Here is a 14898-nt window from a genome sequence, read left to right as displayed (position 1 = left end):
GATCCACTTACCTGGTCTTCCGGGTTCCCCGCTGCTGACCTGCGCGTCGGGCAGACTGCGCATGCGCAGTAAGGTCTGTCAGCTGGAGGAGCTCCATTTAAAGGGGCAATCCTCCACTGACTGATGCTGCAAGAAATAGGAAAATTTACAGCATGGAGCAGCCCAGGGGGAAGGCTGCTCCTAGGTTAATGATGCCTCACTCCAGGTCCTACTGTATGGGGTGAGGAGGAGGGGGAGGACAGAGATCTTCCCCCCGGCGGGCAGGAGGAAGCGGCCTGCCTCTGCCACCAAGAAGGCCTGGCTCGAGGTGGCAGAGGTCGCCTGCACCACCAACATATCGTGCACCTGCATACAGTGCATGAGGCGCTACAATGACCTAAGTAGGTCAGCCAAAGTGAGTACACTTACTCATTCCCCTACACTCCATCTGCCACATCACCGCCCCCACCCCACACCAGGGTAAGGCAAACGTGTTGTGAGCATGAAGGGGATGCACAAGGGTGTTTGAGGGTTTGTCATGGTTTTTACTTATATTTAATTTCTGACCAACTCACATCACATATTATATTGGCACCACTACTGCCACGTCTGTGCGAATCTAGTCCGGTACGTGCAATAATGCCCTTTCCTGAGGGTCACAATGAAGACCCACAGCTGATGCTACCCATTGTGTCACTGCAGAGTGGGTGAAGGTGTATTTGCAGGGCTCTTTTGTGCAGACGACTGAGAGACGTCGGCGATGTCCCCGGTGACACCCTGGAAGGATGCGGAGGAGAAATTGTTGAGGGCAGTGGTGACTTTGACAGCGACAGGTAAGAAGATGGTGCTCGGGCCAACCGGGAGCAGCTCGGCATGAAGGAGGCTGCAGATGTCCACGACTACATGTCGAGTGACTCCGAGCCTCCGTGTGCACTGCTGCTCAGAGAGGTCCAGGAAGCTGAGCCTCGGTCTGTGAACCCTGTGGCGAGGGTGGTTCCCTCTGCGACGCATCTCTCTCTGACTTTGCCCTCCCTCCTGCTGTGCAGGTGGATGTGTCACAGCACTGTGTTGTGGAGCTCCACGTGTCAGAGGTGGACGGCGAGGCTGGTGATGCTGTTCGCCCTCCGAGGAGGTCATGACTACAGCTACGGTGGCCCCCATCTGAGGGGGTCCGCAAGGTAGGTACATGTCTCTGGACCCCGGGGTAAGTGTGCAAGTTGGTGAATTTTCTTGTCAGGAGGAGGGTGGTGGAGGCCAAACTTTGTCCCTAGTGACAGAGTGGCCTCCTGCAATGAGTGAGGGTCTCCCCCCCGCCCCACAACTGTCAAATGGACCTTTGCAGCTGCCACAGGCTGATGGCTGCAACGCGTCCATTTCAACTGGGAGTGTTTCCCCCAGTACGGGAAACAGTCCCAGTTGTTTCTAAAATCCCACCCCTCCTAATATAACAGGTCAATCAGGTCTGTAAACGACCTGAAATAGCAAGATAAATACTGTCAAGTGGCACCCCGCCGGCTTTAATTGCCTGCGGGAGTCCCACATGCGGGGGCTGCGCGCGCACATCAGCGCATCTGTGGGGAACCCGGAAGTGGGCGCGTTGGAGCCGGGCTCCCGACCTGCTCCGGGATTCCCCGATTTTCGGAGCACCCCCCCGCCCCGCCAGGAACGCACCCGATAGCGGATGCTAATATCGGGCCCAATATTTCTAAACATTAGCAGCATTTGAGTAAAATAATTCTTTCAGTACTCACTTTGCCTCTACACTTGCTTTTATTAATAATTTTCAAAGCATATTCTCTACTAGTTGACCTAATAGAAAGAAAAAAGCCATTAAAAAATGATAACACAGCACAAGTATCAATTAGAAAAGTTATTTTGATTTGCTGCACACTCAGAATTGCATAAAATTGATAAAACTTATAATCTGCAGTTTTGTGCACATGATCATGCAAATATTCAATAAAGATATACATTTCTATTCAAAAAAATGATAATTAATAGAATAACTTTAAAAATGAATGGGGTAGATTGGTGCACTGTGCCTGTGAGGAAGAAGCTACCTGCGCTTTTCATGGTCTGGGCTATTTGCATCGGGCTCCTTCTTCCAGTTCATTTTGCCTGGAGATTACCGATGCGCCAAGCACAGCAATCAGGAAAATTTACCCTAGTATTTCAGTTCAAAGAGCTGATGTCTGCTTCACAATATTTTACATACTAACCTTTCTATACATTCTTTCACAATTGCAAAATTTCCATCCCCGATAGTTCTTCCAACTTTGTAGCGTTCAGCTATGGATGCTGGGACTTGGAACACTTCCTCCACAACTTCTGCAAGAATGAGTACTCGTTAAACTCATGACAGTATCACAAAAACTAGGCTTTAATGTAAAGATAAAAGCCTGTAAATTAATGTTGATTGTATTAGCGTAAAAATGCTTACGACCTTCTCCTTTAATGTGGGTGTTAAGCCATTCATGTTAAATGGGTTAATGCGTTTGATGGAATAATGGCCAAAGGAATGTCATATGATGTATTAAGTATTGATCCACCTAATATTGCAGACAATAATTTCAAGGCTAAAATGTCTTAAAATGTAAAATGTTCAGTTTTAAATGTGTAATAAGCATTTACTTTACCAAAAAATGTTGCTGTATCTCTGCTAAAGAGATGCATGTAAATCATCATCCTAAAAATGATAGTGCAAATGTAGGCTTAGACCGTAAGAGATAGGAGCAGGAGTAGGCCATTCGGCCCCTCGAGCCTGCTCCGTCATTCAATGAGATCAACTCCACTTTCCCGCCTTTTCCCCATATCCTTTGAAGCCCTTGCTGATCAAAAATTTGTCTAACTCAGCCTTGAACGTATTAAATGACTCAGCCTCCACAGTTTTTTGGGGTAAAGAATTCCAAAGATTCACGACCCTCTGGGAGAAGAAATTCCTCATTGCCATCTTAAATGGGCGACCTCTTATTCTGAGACTATGCCCCCTAGTTTTAGATTCCCCCAAGAGGGGTAACATCCTCCCAGCATCTACCCTGTCTAGTCCCCTCAGAATCTTGTATGTTTCAATAAGATCTCCTCTCATTCTTCTAAACTCCAATGAGTATAGACCCAACCTGTTCAATCTTTCCTCATAAGACAACCCTTCCATACCCGGAATCAACCTAGTGAATCTTCTCTGAACTGCCTCCAACGCAAGTATGTCCTTCCTTAAATAAGGGCACCAGAACTGTATGCAGTACTCCAGGTGTGGTCTCACCAGCACCCTGTACAATTGTAGCAAGACTTCCCTGCTTTTATACTCCATCCCCTTAGAAATAAAGGCCAATATTCCATTTGCCTTCCAGATTACCTGCTGCACATGTATGTGGACTTTTTGTGTTTCATGTACGAGGACACCCAGATCCCTCTGTACTGCAGCATTTTGTAGTATTTCTCCATTCAAATAATATTTTGCTTTTTTATTTTTCCTCCCAAAGTGGACGACTTCACATTTTCCCACATTATATTCCATCTGCCAAATTTTTGCCCATTCACTTAACCTGTCAATATCCCTTTGCAGACACTTTGGGCTCGATTTTAGGGTCGGGTTACCTGCGGGTTTCCAGCGGGGGGGGGCCCCGAAAATCCCGATCTCCGATCACGTGACCGGATTCGGACGAAATCCCGGCCACTTCCGGGTACCGCGCTGACGTGCGGGGCTGCGCGCGCAAGCCCCGCTGGTGGGAATCCCGCAGGCAATTAAAGCCAGCGGGGTTCCACTTGAGAGCACTTAACTTGCTCGTTGTGGTCAGTTAATGAGCTGAAGCAGCTGTCAAAAGAGGAAGTGTGGGATTTTACGTTCAAAGCAGTCAGTTTCCCACACTGGGGGAAACAGGACCCTTCAAACCAGGCGTGTTGCAGCCAGCAGCCTGTGGCAGGTGCCAAGGTGCGCTCCACGGGGGAGCGCCCTCACCCACGCAGGAGGCCACCGCGTCACATAGGGCAACCCCTGCCCCCCACCACCCCCCGGCCAAGCCAGAGGACAGACCGACACGAAACCGCAGCCCCAGTCCGAGGACCCACACACCTACCCTGCACAACCCCTCAGACCAACACCTGCCAGTTGGGTGGTGTGTGGACACCCTCGGAGGACGAAGAGCATGACCACCACCAGCAGCCTCGCAGTCCACGCCGTCCGCCGCAGAGACGTGGATCCCCCCAACACGGTGTGGTTGCACGCCCACCTGCACAGCAGGAGGGAGGGCTACCGCAGAGAGAGACGCGTCGCAGAGGGCACTACCCTCGCCACAGGGTCCACAGACCGAGGCGCAGCTCCCCGGACCTCTCCGAGCAGCAGTGCACAGGGAGGCGCAGATTCGCTCGACATGTAGTCGTGGAGATCTGCAGCCTCTTTCATGCCGAGCTGCTCCTGGCTGGCCCCAGCACCAACTGCTTACCTGTCGCTGGCAAAGTCACCACTGTCCTCCACACCTTCTCCTCCGCATCCTTCCAGGGTGCAGCCGGCAACACCGCCGATGTCTCTCAGTTGTCTGCGCGGACGAGCCCTGCAAATACACCTGCACCTACTCTGCAGTAACACGATGGGTGGCATCAGTGGTGGGTCCTCATAGTGATACCCAGGAGCGGGCATTATTGGACACAATGGACAGGATTCGCGGAGACATGGCAGTGGTGGTGTCAATATAATGTGTGCTGTTTGTGGCTCTGAAATTCAATATGGGTAACACCCATGACAAACCCTCAGACACCCTTGTGCACCCCCTTCATGCTGACGAGACGTTTGCCTTACCCTGCCTACTGCACATATGTGATGCATGCCCTGTGGCTGCAGCACAGGTGGTGGCAGGTTGAATGAGGCTGGCCGTGAGGGAGATGCACGAGAGGGTGAGTATGGGATGGAGCCATGAGATTGTATGAGGATTGGGTCGCGTGTTAGTGGCAGGATGAGTACTGGCGAGGTGAGTAGGTGGAGGTAAGATGAGGATGCGGTGTGAGTGGGCATGAAGGGTGATGTGACAGAATAGTGTTGGCGGTGCCGAAGGAGATTTGGGGTGGGGGCAGTGTTGTGGCAGACGGAGTGTAGGGGAAAGACTTCGTGTTCTCACTGTGGCTGACCTACTGCGGTCATTGCAGCGCCTCCTGCACTGTATGCAGGTGGGCGATAAGTTGGTGGCGCAGGTGACCCCCTCTGCCACCTCGAGCCAGGCCTTCTTGGTGGCAGAGGCAGGCCGCTTCCTCCCGCCCGCCGGGGGGAAGATCTGTGTCCTCCCCCTCCTCCTCACCCCATCTGATGATACCTGGGGTGAGGCATCATTAAACTGGGAGCAGCCTTCCCCCCTGGGCTGCTCCATGCTGCAATTTGTCCCATTGGTTGCAGCATCTGTCAGTGGAGGACTGCCCCTTTAACTAGAGAGCCTCCAGCTGACAGATCGTACTGCGCATGCGCAGCCCGCCCGACGCGCAGGCCAGCGCCGTGGACCCCGGAGGAGCAGGTAACTGGATCCTATTAGTGGATTGCCTGCTACGATCGCGTGGGCAACCCACTAATTTCGCCGTTCGCGTTTTCGACGCTCCCGGAGGACCACCCGCTGGGAACCCGCAGGCCTGCTAAATTCGAGCCCTTTGTGTCCTCATCGCAACTTGCTTTTCCATCTATCTTTGTATCATCAGCAAATTTGGCCACAAGACACTCTGTTCCTTCATCCAAGTCATTGATATATATTGTAAATAGTTGAGGCCCCAGCACTGAACCCAGTGGCACCCCACTAGTTACAGATTGCCATTTTGAAAATGACCCTTTTATCCCAACTCTTTGTTTTCTGTTAGTTAGCCAATCCTCTATCCATGCCAGTATATAACACCATGAGCTCTTATCTTGTGCAGTAATCTTTTATGTGGCACCTTATCGAATGCCTTTTGGAAATCCAAATATACTGCATCCATTGGTTCCCCTTTATCCACCCTGCCCGTTACTTCCTCAAAGAACTCTAATAAATTTGTCAGATATGATTTCCCCTTCATAAAACCATGTAGACTCTCCTTGTTTGTATTATGAGTCTCCAAATGTCCTGCTACTACTTCCTTAATAATGGATTCTAGCATTTTCCCAATGACAGATGTTAGGCTAACTGGTCTCTAGTTACCCGCTTTCTATCTCACTCCCTTCTTGAATAGGGGTGTTACGTTTGCGGTTTTCCAATCTGCTGGGACCTTTCCAGAATTTAGTGAATTCTGGAAGATTACAACCAATGCATCCACTATCTCCATAGCCACTTCCTTTAAGACCCTTGGATGCAAGCCATCAGGTCCAGGGTCCAGGCTTATAGTAGCACTATTCAAATATCATTTATTGAACTGGAACTTTATTATTTTACCACAGAATTTGAAAGTTTGTATGACAAGTACAAAACTAAGGTATTTTGTAAATCATGATTCAAACCCAGAATCACAGAAAATTTACGGCACAGAAGGAGGCCATTTGGCCCGTCGTGTCAGCGCTGGTTGAAAATGAGCCACCTAGTCTCATCCCACTTTCCAGCACTTGGCCCATAGCCTTGAAGGTCACGGCACTTCAGGTGCACATCCAGGTACTTTTTAAATGAGTTGAGGGTTTCTGCCTCTACCACCCTTTCAGGTAGTGAGTTCCAGACCCCTACCACTCGTTGGGTGAAAACATTTTTCTTCAAATCCCCTCTAATCCTTCTACCAGTCACTTTAAGTCTATGCCGCCTGGTTATTGACCTCTCCACTAAGGGAAATAGGTCCTTCCTATCCACTCTATCTAGGCCCTTCATAATTTTGTACACCTCACTTAAATCACCCTTCAACCTCCTCTGTTCTGAAGAGAACAACCCCAGCCTATCCAATCTTTCCTCATGGCTAAAATTCTCCAGTCCTGGCAACATCCTCGTAAATCTCCTCTGCACCCTCTCTAGTGTAATTACATCCTTCCCGTAATGTGGTGACCAAAACTGTACACAGTACTCAAGCTGTAGCCTAGCCAGTGTTTTATACAGTTCCAGCATAACCTCCCTGCTCTTATAGTCTATGTCTCATCTATTAAAGGAAAGTATCCCATATGCCTTCTTAACCACCTATCTACCTGTCCTGCTACCTTCAGGGATCTGTGAACAAGCACTCCAAGGTCCCTCACTTCCTCTACACCTTTCAGTATCCTTCCATTTATTGTGTACTCCCTTGCCTTGTTTGCCCTCCTCAAATGCATTACCTCCCACTTCTCCGGATTGAATTCCATTTGCCACTTTTCTGCCCACCTGAGCAGTCCATTGATATCTTGCTGCAGTCTACAACTTTCCTCCTCGCTATCAACCACAAGGCCAATTTTTGTATCATCTGCAAACTTCTTAATCATGCCCCCTACATTTAAGTCCAAAGCGTTAATATATATTACAAAAAGCAAGGGACCTAGTACTGAGTCCTGCGGAACCCCACTGGAAACAGCCTTCCAGTCACAAAAACACCTGTCGACCATTACCCTTTGCTTCCTGCCACTGAGCCAATTTTGGATCCAACTTGCCACTTTCCCTTGGATCCCATGGGCTTGTACTTTTTTGACCAGTCTGCCATGTGGGGCCTTGTCAAAATCCACGTAGACTACTTCAAATACACTACCCTCATCGACCCTCTTTGTTACCTCCTCAAAAAATTCCTACAAGATATAAATGGAGAAATGCTATGAGCAGAGACAAATGAATATAGGAATCATCACAAAGGAAGATAATAAAAAGACCAAAACAAAAGCTATAACGTAAATCACACCCTACCTGGGAATCCTCTGTTTTAAGTAGGAGAATGCGGGAAACAAGTGCATCTACCACTCTAACACTCATGAGGCCGGATTTTGCTGTAAAAATAACAGTGAGGGTAACAGCGCTCACTGTTACTCATGCGCAATTTGGACAGTAACTTTCGGCAACCACAGTTAAACACGGAAACCTGGAAGTTGCTGGCTGAGATGAGTCCTCGCTCCGTAAGCTGCGCGAAAACATCATCTCGTGGTTTGACTCCCCGTTCAAATGTTGAACGGCGTGAAGCTCCGTACCTACCAGATAGATACAAACTAAACGTGCCAAAAAAAGTTACAGCAAGTCATTTCAAGTCTAAGTACCCTTTTAATGGCATGGTAAGTCTTAATTACAGCCAAACGACCTTTCTGGCACTGAAAATTAACTTTTACAAGTGTGGAGTCTCATTCCTTCAGATTTTAATTATTGTTGGACATTAAAAAAGAATGTAAATAATTTTTGTTTTACTTTTTCTTTCTGTCTCTTTTATCTCTGCCTCTTAATTCAATCTTTCTTGCCTTCTCTTTATTTTGCTTTCTGTACCTGATTTGACATTGACTTCACTATTCTAACTTACACTTCCTGACTTACACGTACTGACTCTGCACTGTTATTAACGATGCTTCAATCTGATTGATTAAGGAGATTCACAGCTGCTTGCTCTGCTCATACAGGTCCCAGAAGCCCGGGAGACAGTGCCGTGCTGAACGGATCTCTAATTTCCAGGAACTTGGCGTGCAAAAGCTCATAGAAAGTCTATGCGCAAGTGCAAGTCTAACAAACAGCTGGCGGCGTTCGTTCGCCGCTCACAACAAAATCCAGCCCCTACTTCTCAATTCAAGATGATAAAGTAAACAGTTTAAAATAAATGGTAAACATCATCAAATTTACTATAAATGTTCCAGATTTCATCTGCATGATGGGCCAGATCTTGCCATTAAAATAACGGCGCACGCTGTTATTAATGTGCAAATCGGCCAGCAAGTTCATGGGATTAAGAGATACGCTGTGAGTTGCGAATCTCCAGAACTTTCTGGTCGATTTATGCCACTCCACCGTTTGCTTCGCACAAACAGCATCTCCTTCCTTAGCCTCCCTGCTATTTTTAAGAACTTGCTGGATTTGCACATTAATTGACCATTAAACTCACCACAGAAAGTTAAGTCTGGTAATTAAGAGCATAAGTACTTTTGTAACAATGTGATAATTGTTAATGTAGTGCCAACCAACCTCTCTGACCTAGTAACTGAACAATTTAAACTCTGCAGTCTCATTCCTTCAGGTGGTAAATTGTTCTTAGAGTTTTTAAATTTTAAAATTTTTTTTCTTACTTTTCCTTTCGGTCTCTTTTTTCTCTCTCATAATCCAATCAATCTTTCTCTCTGTTTCTCTTTCTGTATCTGATTTGACTCTAATTCACCTTCCTTCTTGGTTATTCCTCTCTGTTTGTTTCTCAATCCTTAAATCTCATTTGTTAAAGAGATACACTGTTGGTCCCTCCATTCACTGAGGTCCCAGATTCCCTGTTGCCCTCGCCACACTGTTATCAGCTCGCTCTTCCAACGAGTTACGATGCAAAACATTTTGAGCTGAAGGGTGTGGAAAAAAGTCTAAGTAACAAGCTCCAGCAAGATCCGGCTCGATGTATCTCTGTTATTAACTGGAACATTAGAAATAAACAAAGATTGATGAACATGTTAAATCCGTGCATTTTAATGTATCACGAGCATCATTTTGTGAAGAGTGCCATAAAGGTTGATATATGCAAAGTTCCTTATAAAAATCATCTCCCTCCTGTCTCTGATGCTAAATCTCCCCTCTATCCAACCTGGAAAGTTCACAGATGACAACACAATGGATATCCATAATAATTTAGAAATAAGAAGCCCTGAAATGGTATGAATGTCATAATAACACCACATGTTAAAAGAATGTTGACCCACAAGTTTGGTTTTTACCTTCACAACCAGGCCCATCATTGCCATCCATGGAACTGCAAACTTTGGTTGATGCCAGAGATGTTGAGGATCCACCATGCTGAGAGCTCTAACAACAAAGAGAAATGTGATTGCAGTGGGTGGATGCAATGCATTCATCTTGAAGCTCTTCTGTCATTATTTCATTATGAAGTGCATTAATCTCAGGACATACATCAACCAGCTTCTGCATAAAGCTTCACTTTCGTCCCAAAGAAAAGGTCAACTTCAATAATATAGAATAGAGCGCGTATAGTTTGCCAAAATTAGCTGTGGGAAATTATTAATCTCTACTTTGAAAGGAAAATATGCTTCATTTATGAACATTTGTAAATACAGCTGAAAGTCAGAATCTGATTTCTGAATCAGCTTTTAACATAAATTAGATCTCTTCTGTTTAATGTTATAAGCAAATAGTCTCAAAAAAACAGAATTTTAGTCCATTCCCTTCAATAGCATTGGAAGTCTGAAAGTTTTACCATCTTAATGTGTCCAGAAGCAATCAAATTTCCACTGAAAATTGAGTCACAGCTTTCCAGGAAGCATAGCATAATACGACTCCCTAAAGCCTTCTCATATATACAACAAAAACTTTCTCTTTATGTTACAAAAATCAATTGTGAAAAATTTACTTTATTTATCCAGAGTAACAAAAAAATGCAAAAGGTGGATAATGTAGTTCTAAGATGGATAAATGTATAGCCACAATTACAAATAAAGGTATAGTATATTAAATTCAGCTTCTTCTTAAAAGGAAACAAGATAGTTATCTAACCAAGTTGTCTGTAAATATTAGACATATTTATTATACACCTAAAAAAAAGTATTTATTATTAGCCACAAAAATACCTAAATGAACCAAATTATTGCAGCAAAAATCTTACGGCCAGGTAATATTTATCAAGTTAACTCATTTTTGCTTTTGCAGACTATTTCTATTTATTGATAATGTTTCAAATATAATGGAGGTGAAATTGATCTATGCCAGTAGCTTGGAATGGGCTCATAACGAATCAGCAGCCCGGTTTACATTCTGCCCAATTTCCTTTTCCATCAATGGAAAAGAAAACCGGGCATGGTGTAATTGTCTGCTGATTCACTATGAGCCCATTTCACATTACTGATGTAAACCAATTTCACCCCCAATAAATTCTTACTCAGATGTACAAGAAACCTGCATTCAGCATTACTAATCGTGTTTTATGTAAGTTTGTTTCTTGGTACATATAAAAATATTTAACTTGTGTAATCTATAATTGTTATTGTTGATTAAAATATATAAGCAGAGTTGGCTGGCAGAGAACTGAAATTTAAAAATGAACTGAGGGTACCCTCACAGGCACGTCACAGTCCATCACCAATGTCACTCCAACCTGCTTCAACCTGAAACTAAAAGAAAACATTAATACATCTCACTAAAACAAATTCACACTACCGCTTCTGATAGAACTTTATATACTTAAAGAGAAAAAATAACGATAAACTTATGGTAATTGTATCAAGGACTAGGTGTTTGATTGAAGGACTTAACCTAGTGATCTCACCCTCCGACCAAGCAGTTTGTCTTCAGATCCACATACTACAGGATACAATTAGGATATAATAACGAATGAAAATATTAACTTAGGCTTCATTGACACCTATTCTATTAGTTTGTTTTATTAAATAAAAATAGCCAAACTTTCAAATATTGTTGGTCAGAAATTTGAAACAAATTCGTGCTCCAAATTATTCAAAATGAAAAGAAATAGCAAACATCTATAACATGTTCAGGCTACCATTGGGTGCATTCACAGTCTACAAGTTTAGCATTGGTATGAAACTGAAACTGCTTTACACTGCCACTTCGTTCTGGTGTCAGTTCAGACCCTGATGCTGGAATAGGGCTGCATTTACAATGTAACTGTAGCATCAGTGCAAAGCCAAATACGTTACAAATGCTCTGTTATATGAAGTATTTCTTTATTAGACAGTTGCACACATGAAAGGCTGCATTCATTTCTGGAGCATCGTTTGGAGTGCTCTGGCATATTTGACTCTACTGTTTTGATTAAGCATACTTAGCATAGTTCTGATCTGCTTGCCATACCAGTGTTATCATCCAACTAGAGCTATGTTACAAAGATCTACATACTTGATTTGAAGAGCATCTATACATACGGGCCTTGAATTTGCTGCATCGGCAATATTGGTGATGAACGCCATAAGTTAGCCCATCGTGCTCCCCGATCCGCCAAAATTTGCTGGAGAACTAATTAGAGAATACTTTGCAGCCAGCATAGTGACAAGTCAGAGGTGACGCAGCCAATATCTGATACACGTCCAAGGTACCGGGGCCGGACTCAGATCAGAACAACAGGTTATGTAATGTTTTCCTCAAAGTCATGGTCCGTTATCTTTAACTGTTTTTAACTCCAAATATTTTTTAAGATTATTGCCTTTTGAGTTGGTTAAATAAGTGTTTTGACAGCCAGGCATTCTTCCTGGGGTCACCATTGACCAGAAACGTAACTGGACCAGCCACATAAATACTGTGGCTACAAGAGCAGGTCAGAGGCTAGGTATTCTGCGGCGAGTGACTCACCTCCTGACTCCCCAAAGCCTTTCCACCATCTACAAGGCACAAGTCAGGAGTGTGATGGAATACCCTCCACTTGCCTGGATGAGTGCAGCTCCAACAACACTCAAGAAGCTCGACACCATCCAGGACAAAGCAGCCCACTTGACTGGCACCCCATCCACCACCCTAAACATTCACTCCCTTCACCATCGGAGCACTGTGGCTGCAGCGTGTACCATCCACAGGATACACTGCAGCAACTCGCCAAGGCTTCTTTGACAGCACCTCCCAAACCTGCGACCTCTGCCACTTAGAAGGACAAGGGCAGCAGGCACATGGGAACACCACCACCTGCACGTTCCCCTTCAAGTCACACACCATCTGGACTTGGAAATATATCGCCGTTCCTTCATCATCGCTGGGTCAAAATCCTGGAACTCCCTTCCTAACAGCACTGTGGGAGAACCTTCACCACACGGACTGCAGCGCTTCAAGAAGGCGGCTCACCACCACCTTCTCAAGGGCAATTAGGGATGGGCAATAAATGCTGACCTTGCCAGCGACGTCCACATCCCATGAACGAATAAAAAAAAAATTTATTGATCTCGTGCGCTAAGCATGGATTGCAACCGGTAATAAAATATGGCTAGGGATTGCACACAGTTCAGGAAACAACCCTATGCAGATGGGACTATACAGTTATAAAATACAGCCGTGTGTTTGTTTATAGGATTCCTTTAAGGTCAAGACAACATTAAACTTTAAGTTTATTATAAAATGAAGCTATTCCTCAGTGTGTAGTGATAGAGCTGGTATGCGTCTATGCCTGCTTAAATTTATGATCAAGATAACGATGTGTTAAATATTTATCTTTGATATAGGCAACCTGCTGAGTGATTGAATACTTTACTGCTTCTTATCCTTCCAGCACTATTCTGTAATCCACCAGCACCATTCTGCAATGGACTAAGTGGCAGCAGTGATCAAAGTAGCGCAAACTCAGCAAATTAGCGATTGCCATTGATTATGATGGGGGCGGAACTATTATAACTTTTTCAGCGAGGATCTGTCTCGAGTGATGCAAAAGTCCCTGCAAATTATTGCATAAGTCACTCACGACATAATTTCCTGAAATTTCTGTGCCATAATAATGGTGTGCACTGTAGGTGTGCCAGTACTATGGCCCACGGTGTTTCATATATATTCTTTACTTCTTGAAAACAATAGCAGAATAATGGCTCTGAAGAGTAAAATAGTCAATAAAAATTCAAATACTCATGATCAAGTCAGGTGTGATGAAACACTAACCACTCATCCGGATGGGTGCAGCCGCAACAACACACAAGAGGCTCAACCATCCAGGACAGAGTAGTTTAGTACCTCTGTCATCAGGTTCAATATCCATCCCCTCCATGACTGGCGTACTGTGACTGCAGTATCTGTATGAAACATCACATGTATATGTGCTCTTCAAAGCAAGGATGTAGATTTTTGTAATATAACTCCAATCGGATGATCGACAGGATGAGCTGCAGCAACTCCACGACGTCACTTTGACAGCACTTCCCTGTGACCTCCACCGCAGAGAAGGACAAGAGCAGCAATGTCATGGGAACACCATTACCTCCAAGTCACACACCATCCAGACTTGGAAATGTATCTCCATTCCTTCATCCTTGCTGGCTCGATATCCTACCATTCCCTACCTACCACCATTGTGGGAGTACCATCACCACAAGGACTGCAGCAGATGAAAGAGAAAGTCCACCACTATTTTTTCAGGGCAACAAGGAATGGGCAATAAATGAGGCATCCCACATCCAGAGAGCAAAAAGAAAATGCCTGCAATTCATCACACAGCAATTTCATAGAGTCAGAGGCACTAGACAAGGCACCAAGTAAGCAAGATGATTCCCAAGTTTGGGAAAGGAAAACTGGAGCGCTGCAATTTCAGGTTACTGTCATACCTAGGAAAGCTGTGTGGCACAAAGGAGCATGAAAAGAAAGAAAAAAAACATAAAATAGGGCGAATGTATAAAGATAAAATACAAAATTCTATTTGATATGGGGCCCAGAGGTAAATGTTATATTGTCAGAATATTATATAATGTGGTTAAAATGGAGTCCACAGCAGATTCTGTGCTAGAATAGGGAATACAGAACTGATCAAATGCAATTGCTTTAATCAAATTGTGCTCCTTATTCCATAATTGGACCAGAAGGAGACTGTAGCAGACATCATGTTTGCAGTATTGTTTTGAAATCAAATTTTATGTGGAGAATTTACATGCCTACTGGGGATCACCAGACACTGGGCAGCCAATTACAATGCAAAAAATGCACAATCTATCTACTAATGGTTATTAATTGAAAAACACACTATTGCGTTTGTGGATTTTTTAGTATTTCAAATTTGATTGGGTAATTTGTAACCAGGAGACCTCTGTACACAAATAGCTTCATCTCTCTCATCAAAAAAATACAAGAAATTGAATCAAAACTGAAGATTTTCATTGCCGTATGAAAATATAAACAATAAAATTCTATTTAATTGGATGGAATTACACAGAATATA

At 44.4% G+C, this 14898-nt stretch overlaps 1 protein-coding gene across 2 annotated transcripts in view; it reads right to left on the bottom strand.

Annotated features, from left to right (window-relative positions):
- Positions 1-14898, bottom strand: part of dclk1a (doublecortin-like kinase 1a) — a 293560-nt gene that overhangs the window by 65864 nt on the left and 212798 nt on the right. For both annotated transcript variants that reach the window (XM_067985937.1, XM_067985938.1), the window contains exons 7-9: positions 9746-9833; positions 2199-2307; positions 1731-1788 (exon numbers count right to left, since the gene is read on the bottom strand). In XM_067985937.1, coding sequence (XP_067842038.1) covers positions 1731-1788; positions 2199-2307; positions 9746-9833 — 255 coding nt within the window. The remainder of the gene's footprint in view (positions 1-1730; positions 1789-2198; positions 2308-9745; positions 9834-14898) is intronic.

The sequence above is a fragment of the Heptranchias perlo genome, chromosome 6 (assembly GCF_035084215.1).
Source record: "Heptranchias perlo isolate sHepPer1 chromosome 6, sHepPer1.hap1, whole genome shotgun sequence".
Classification (NCBI taxonomy): Eukaryota; Metazoa; Chordata; class Chondrichthyes; order Hexanchiformes; family Hexanchidae; genus Heptranchias; species Heptranchias perlo.
This window is presented reverse-complemented; position numbering and strand designations above follow the sequence as displayed.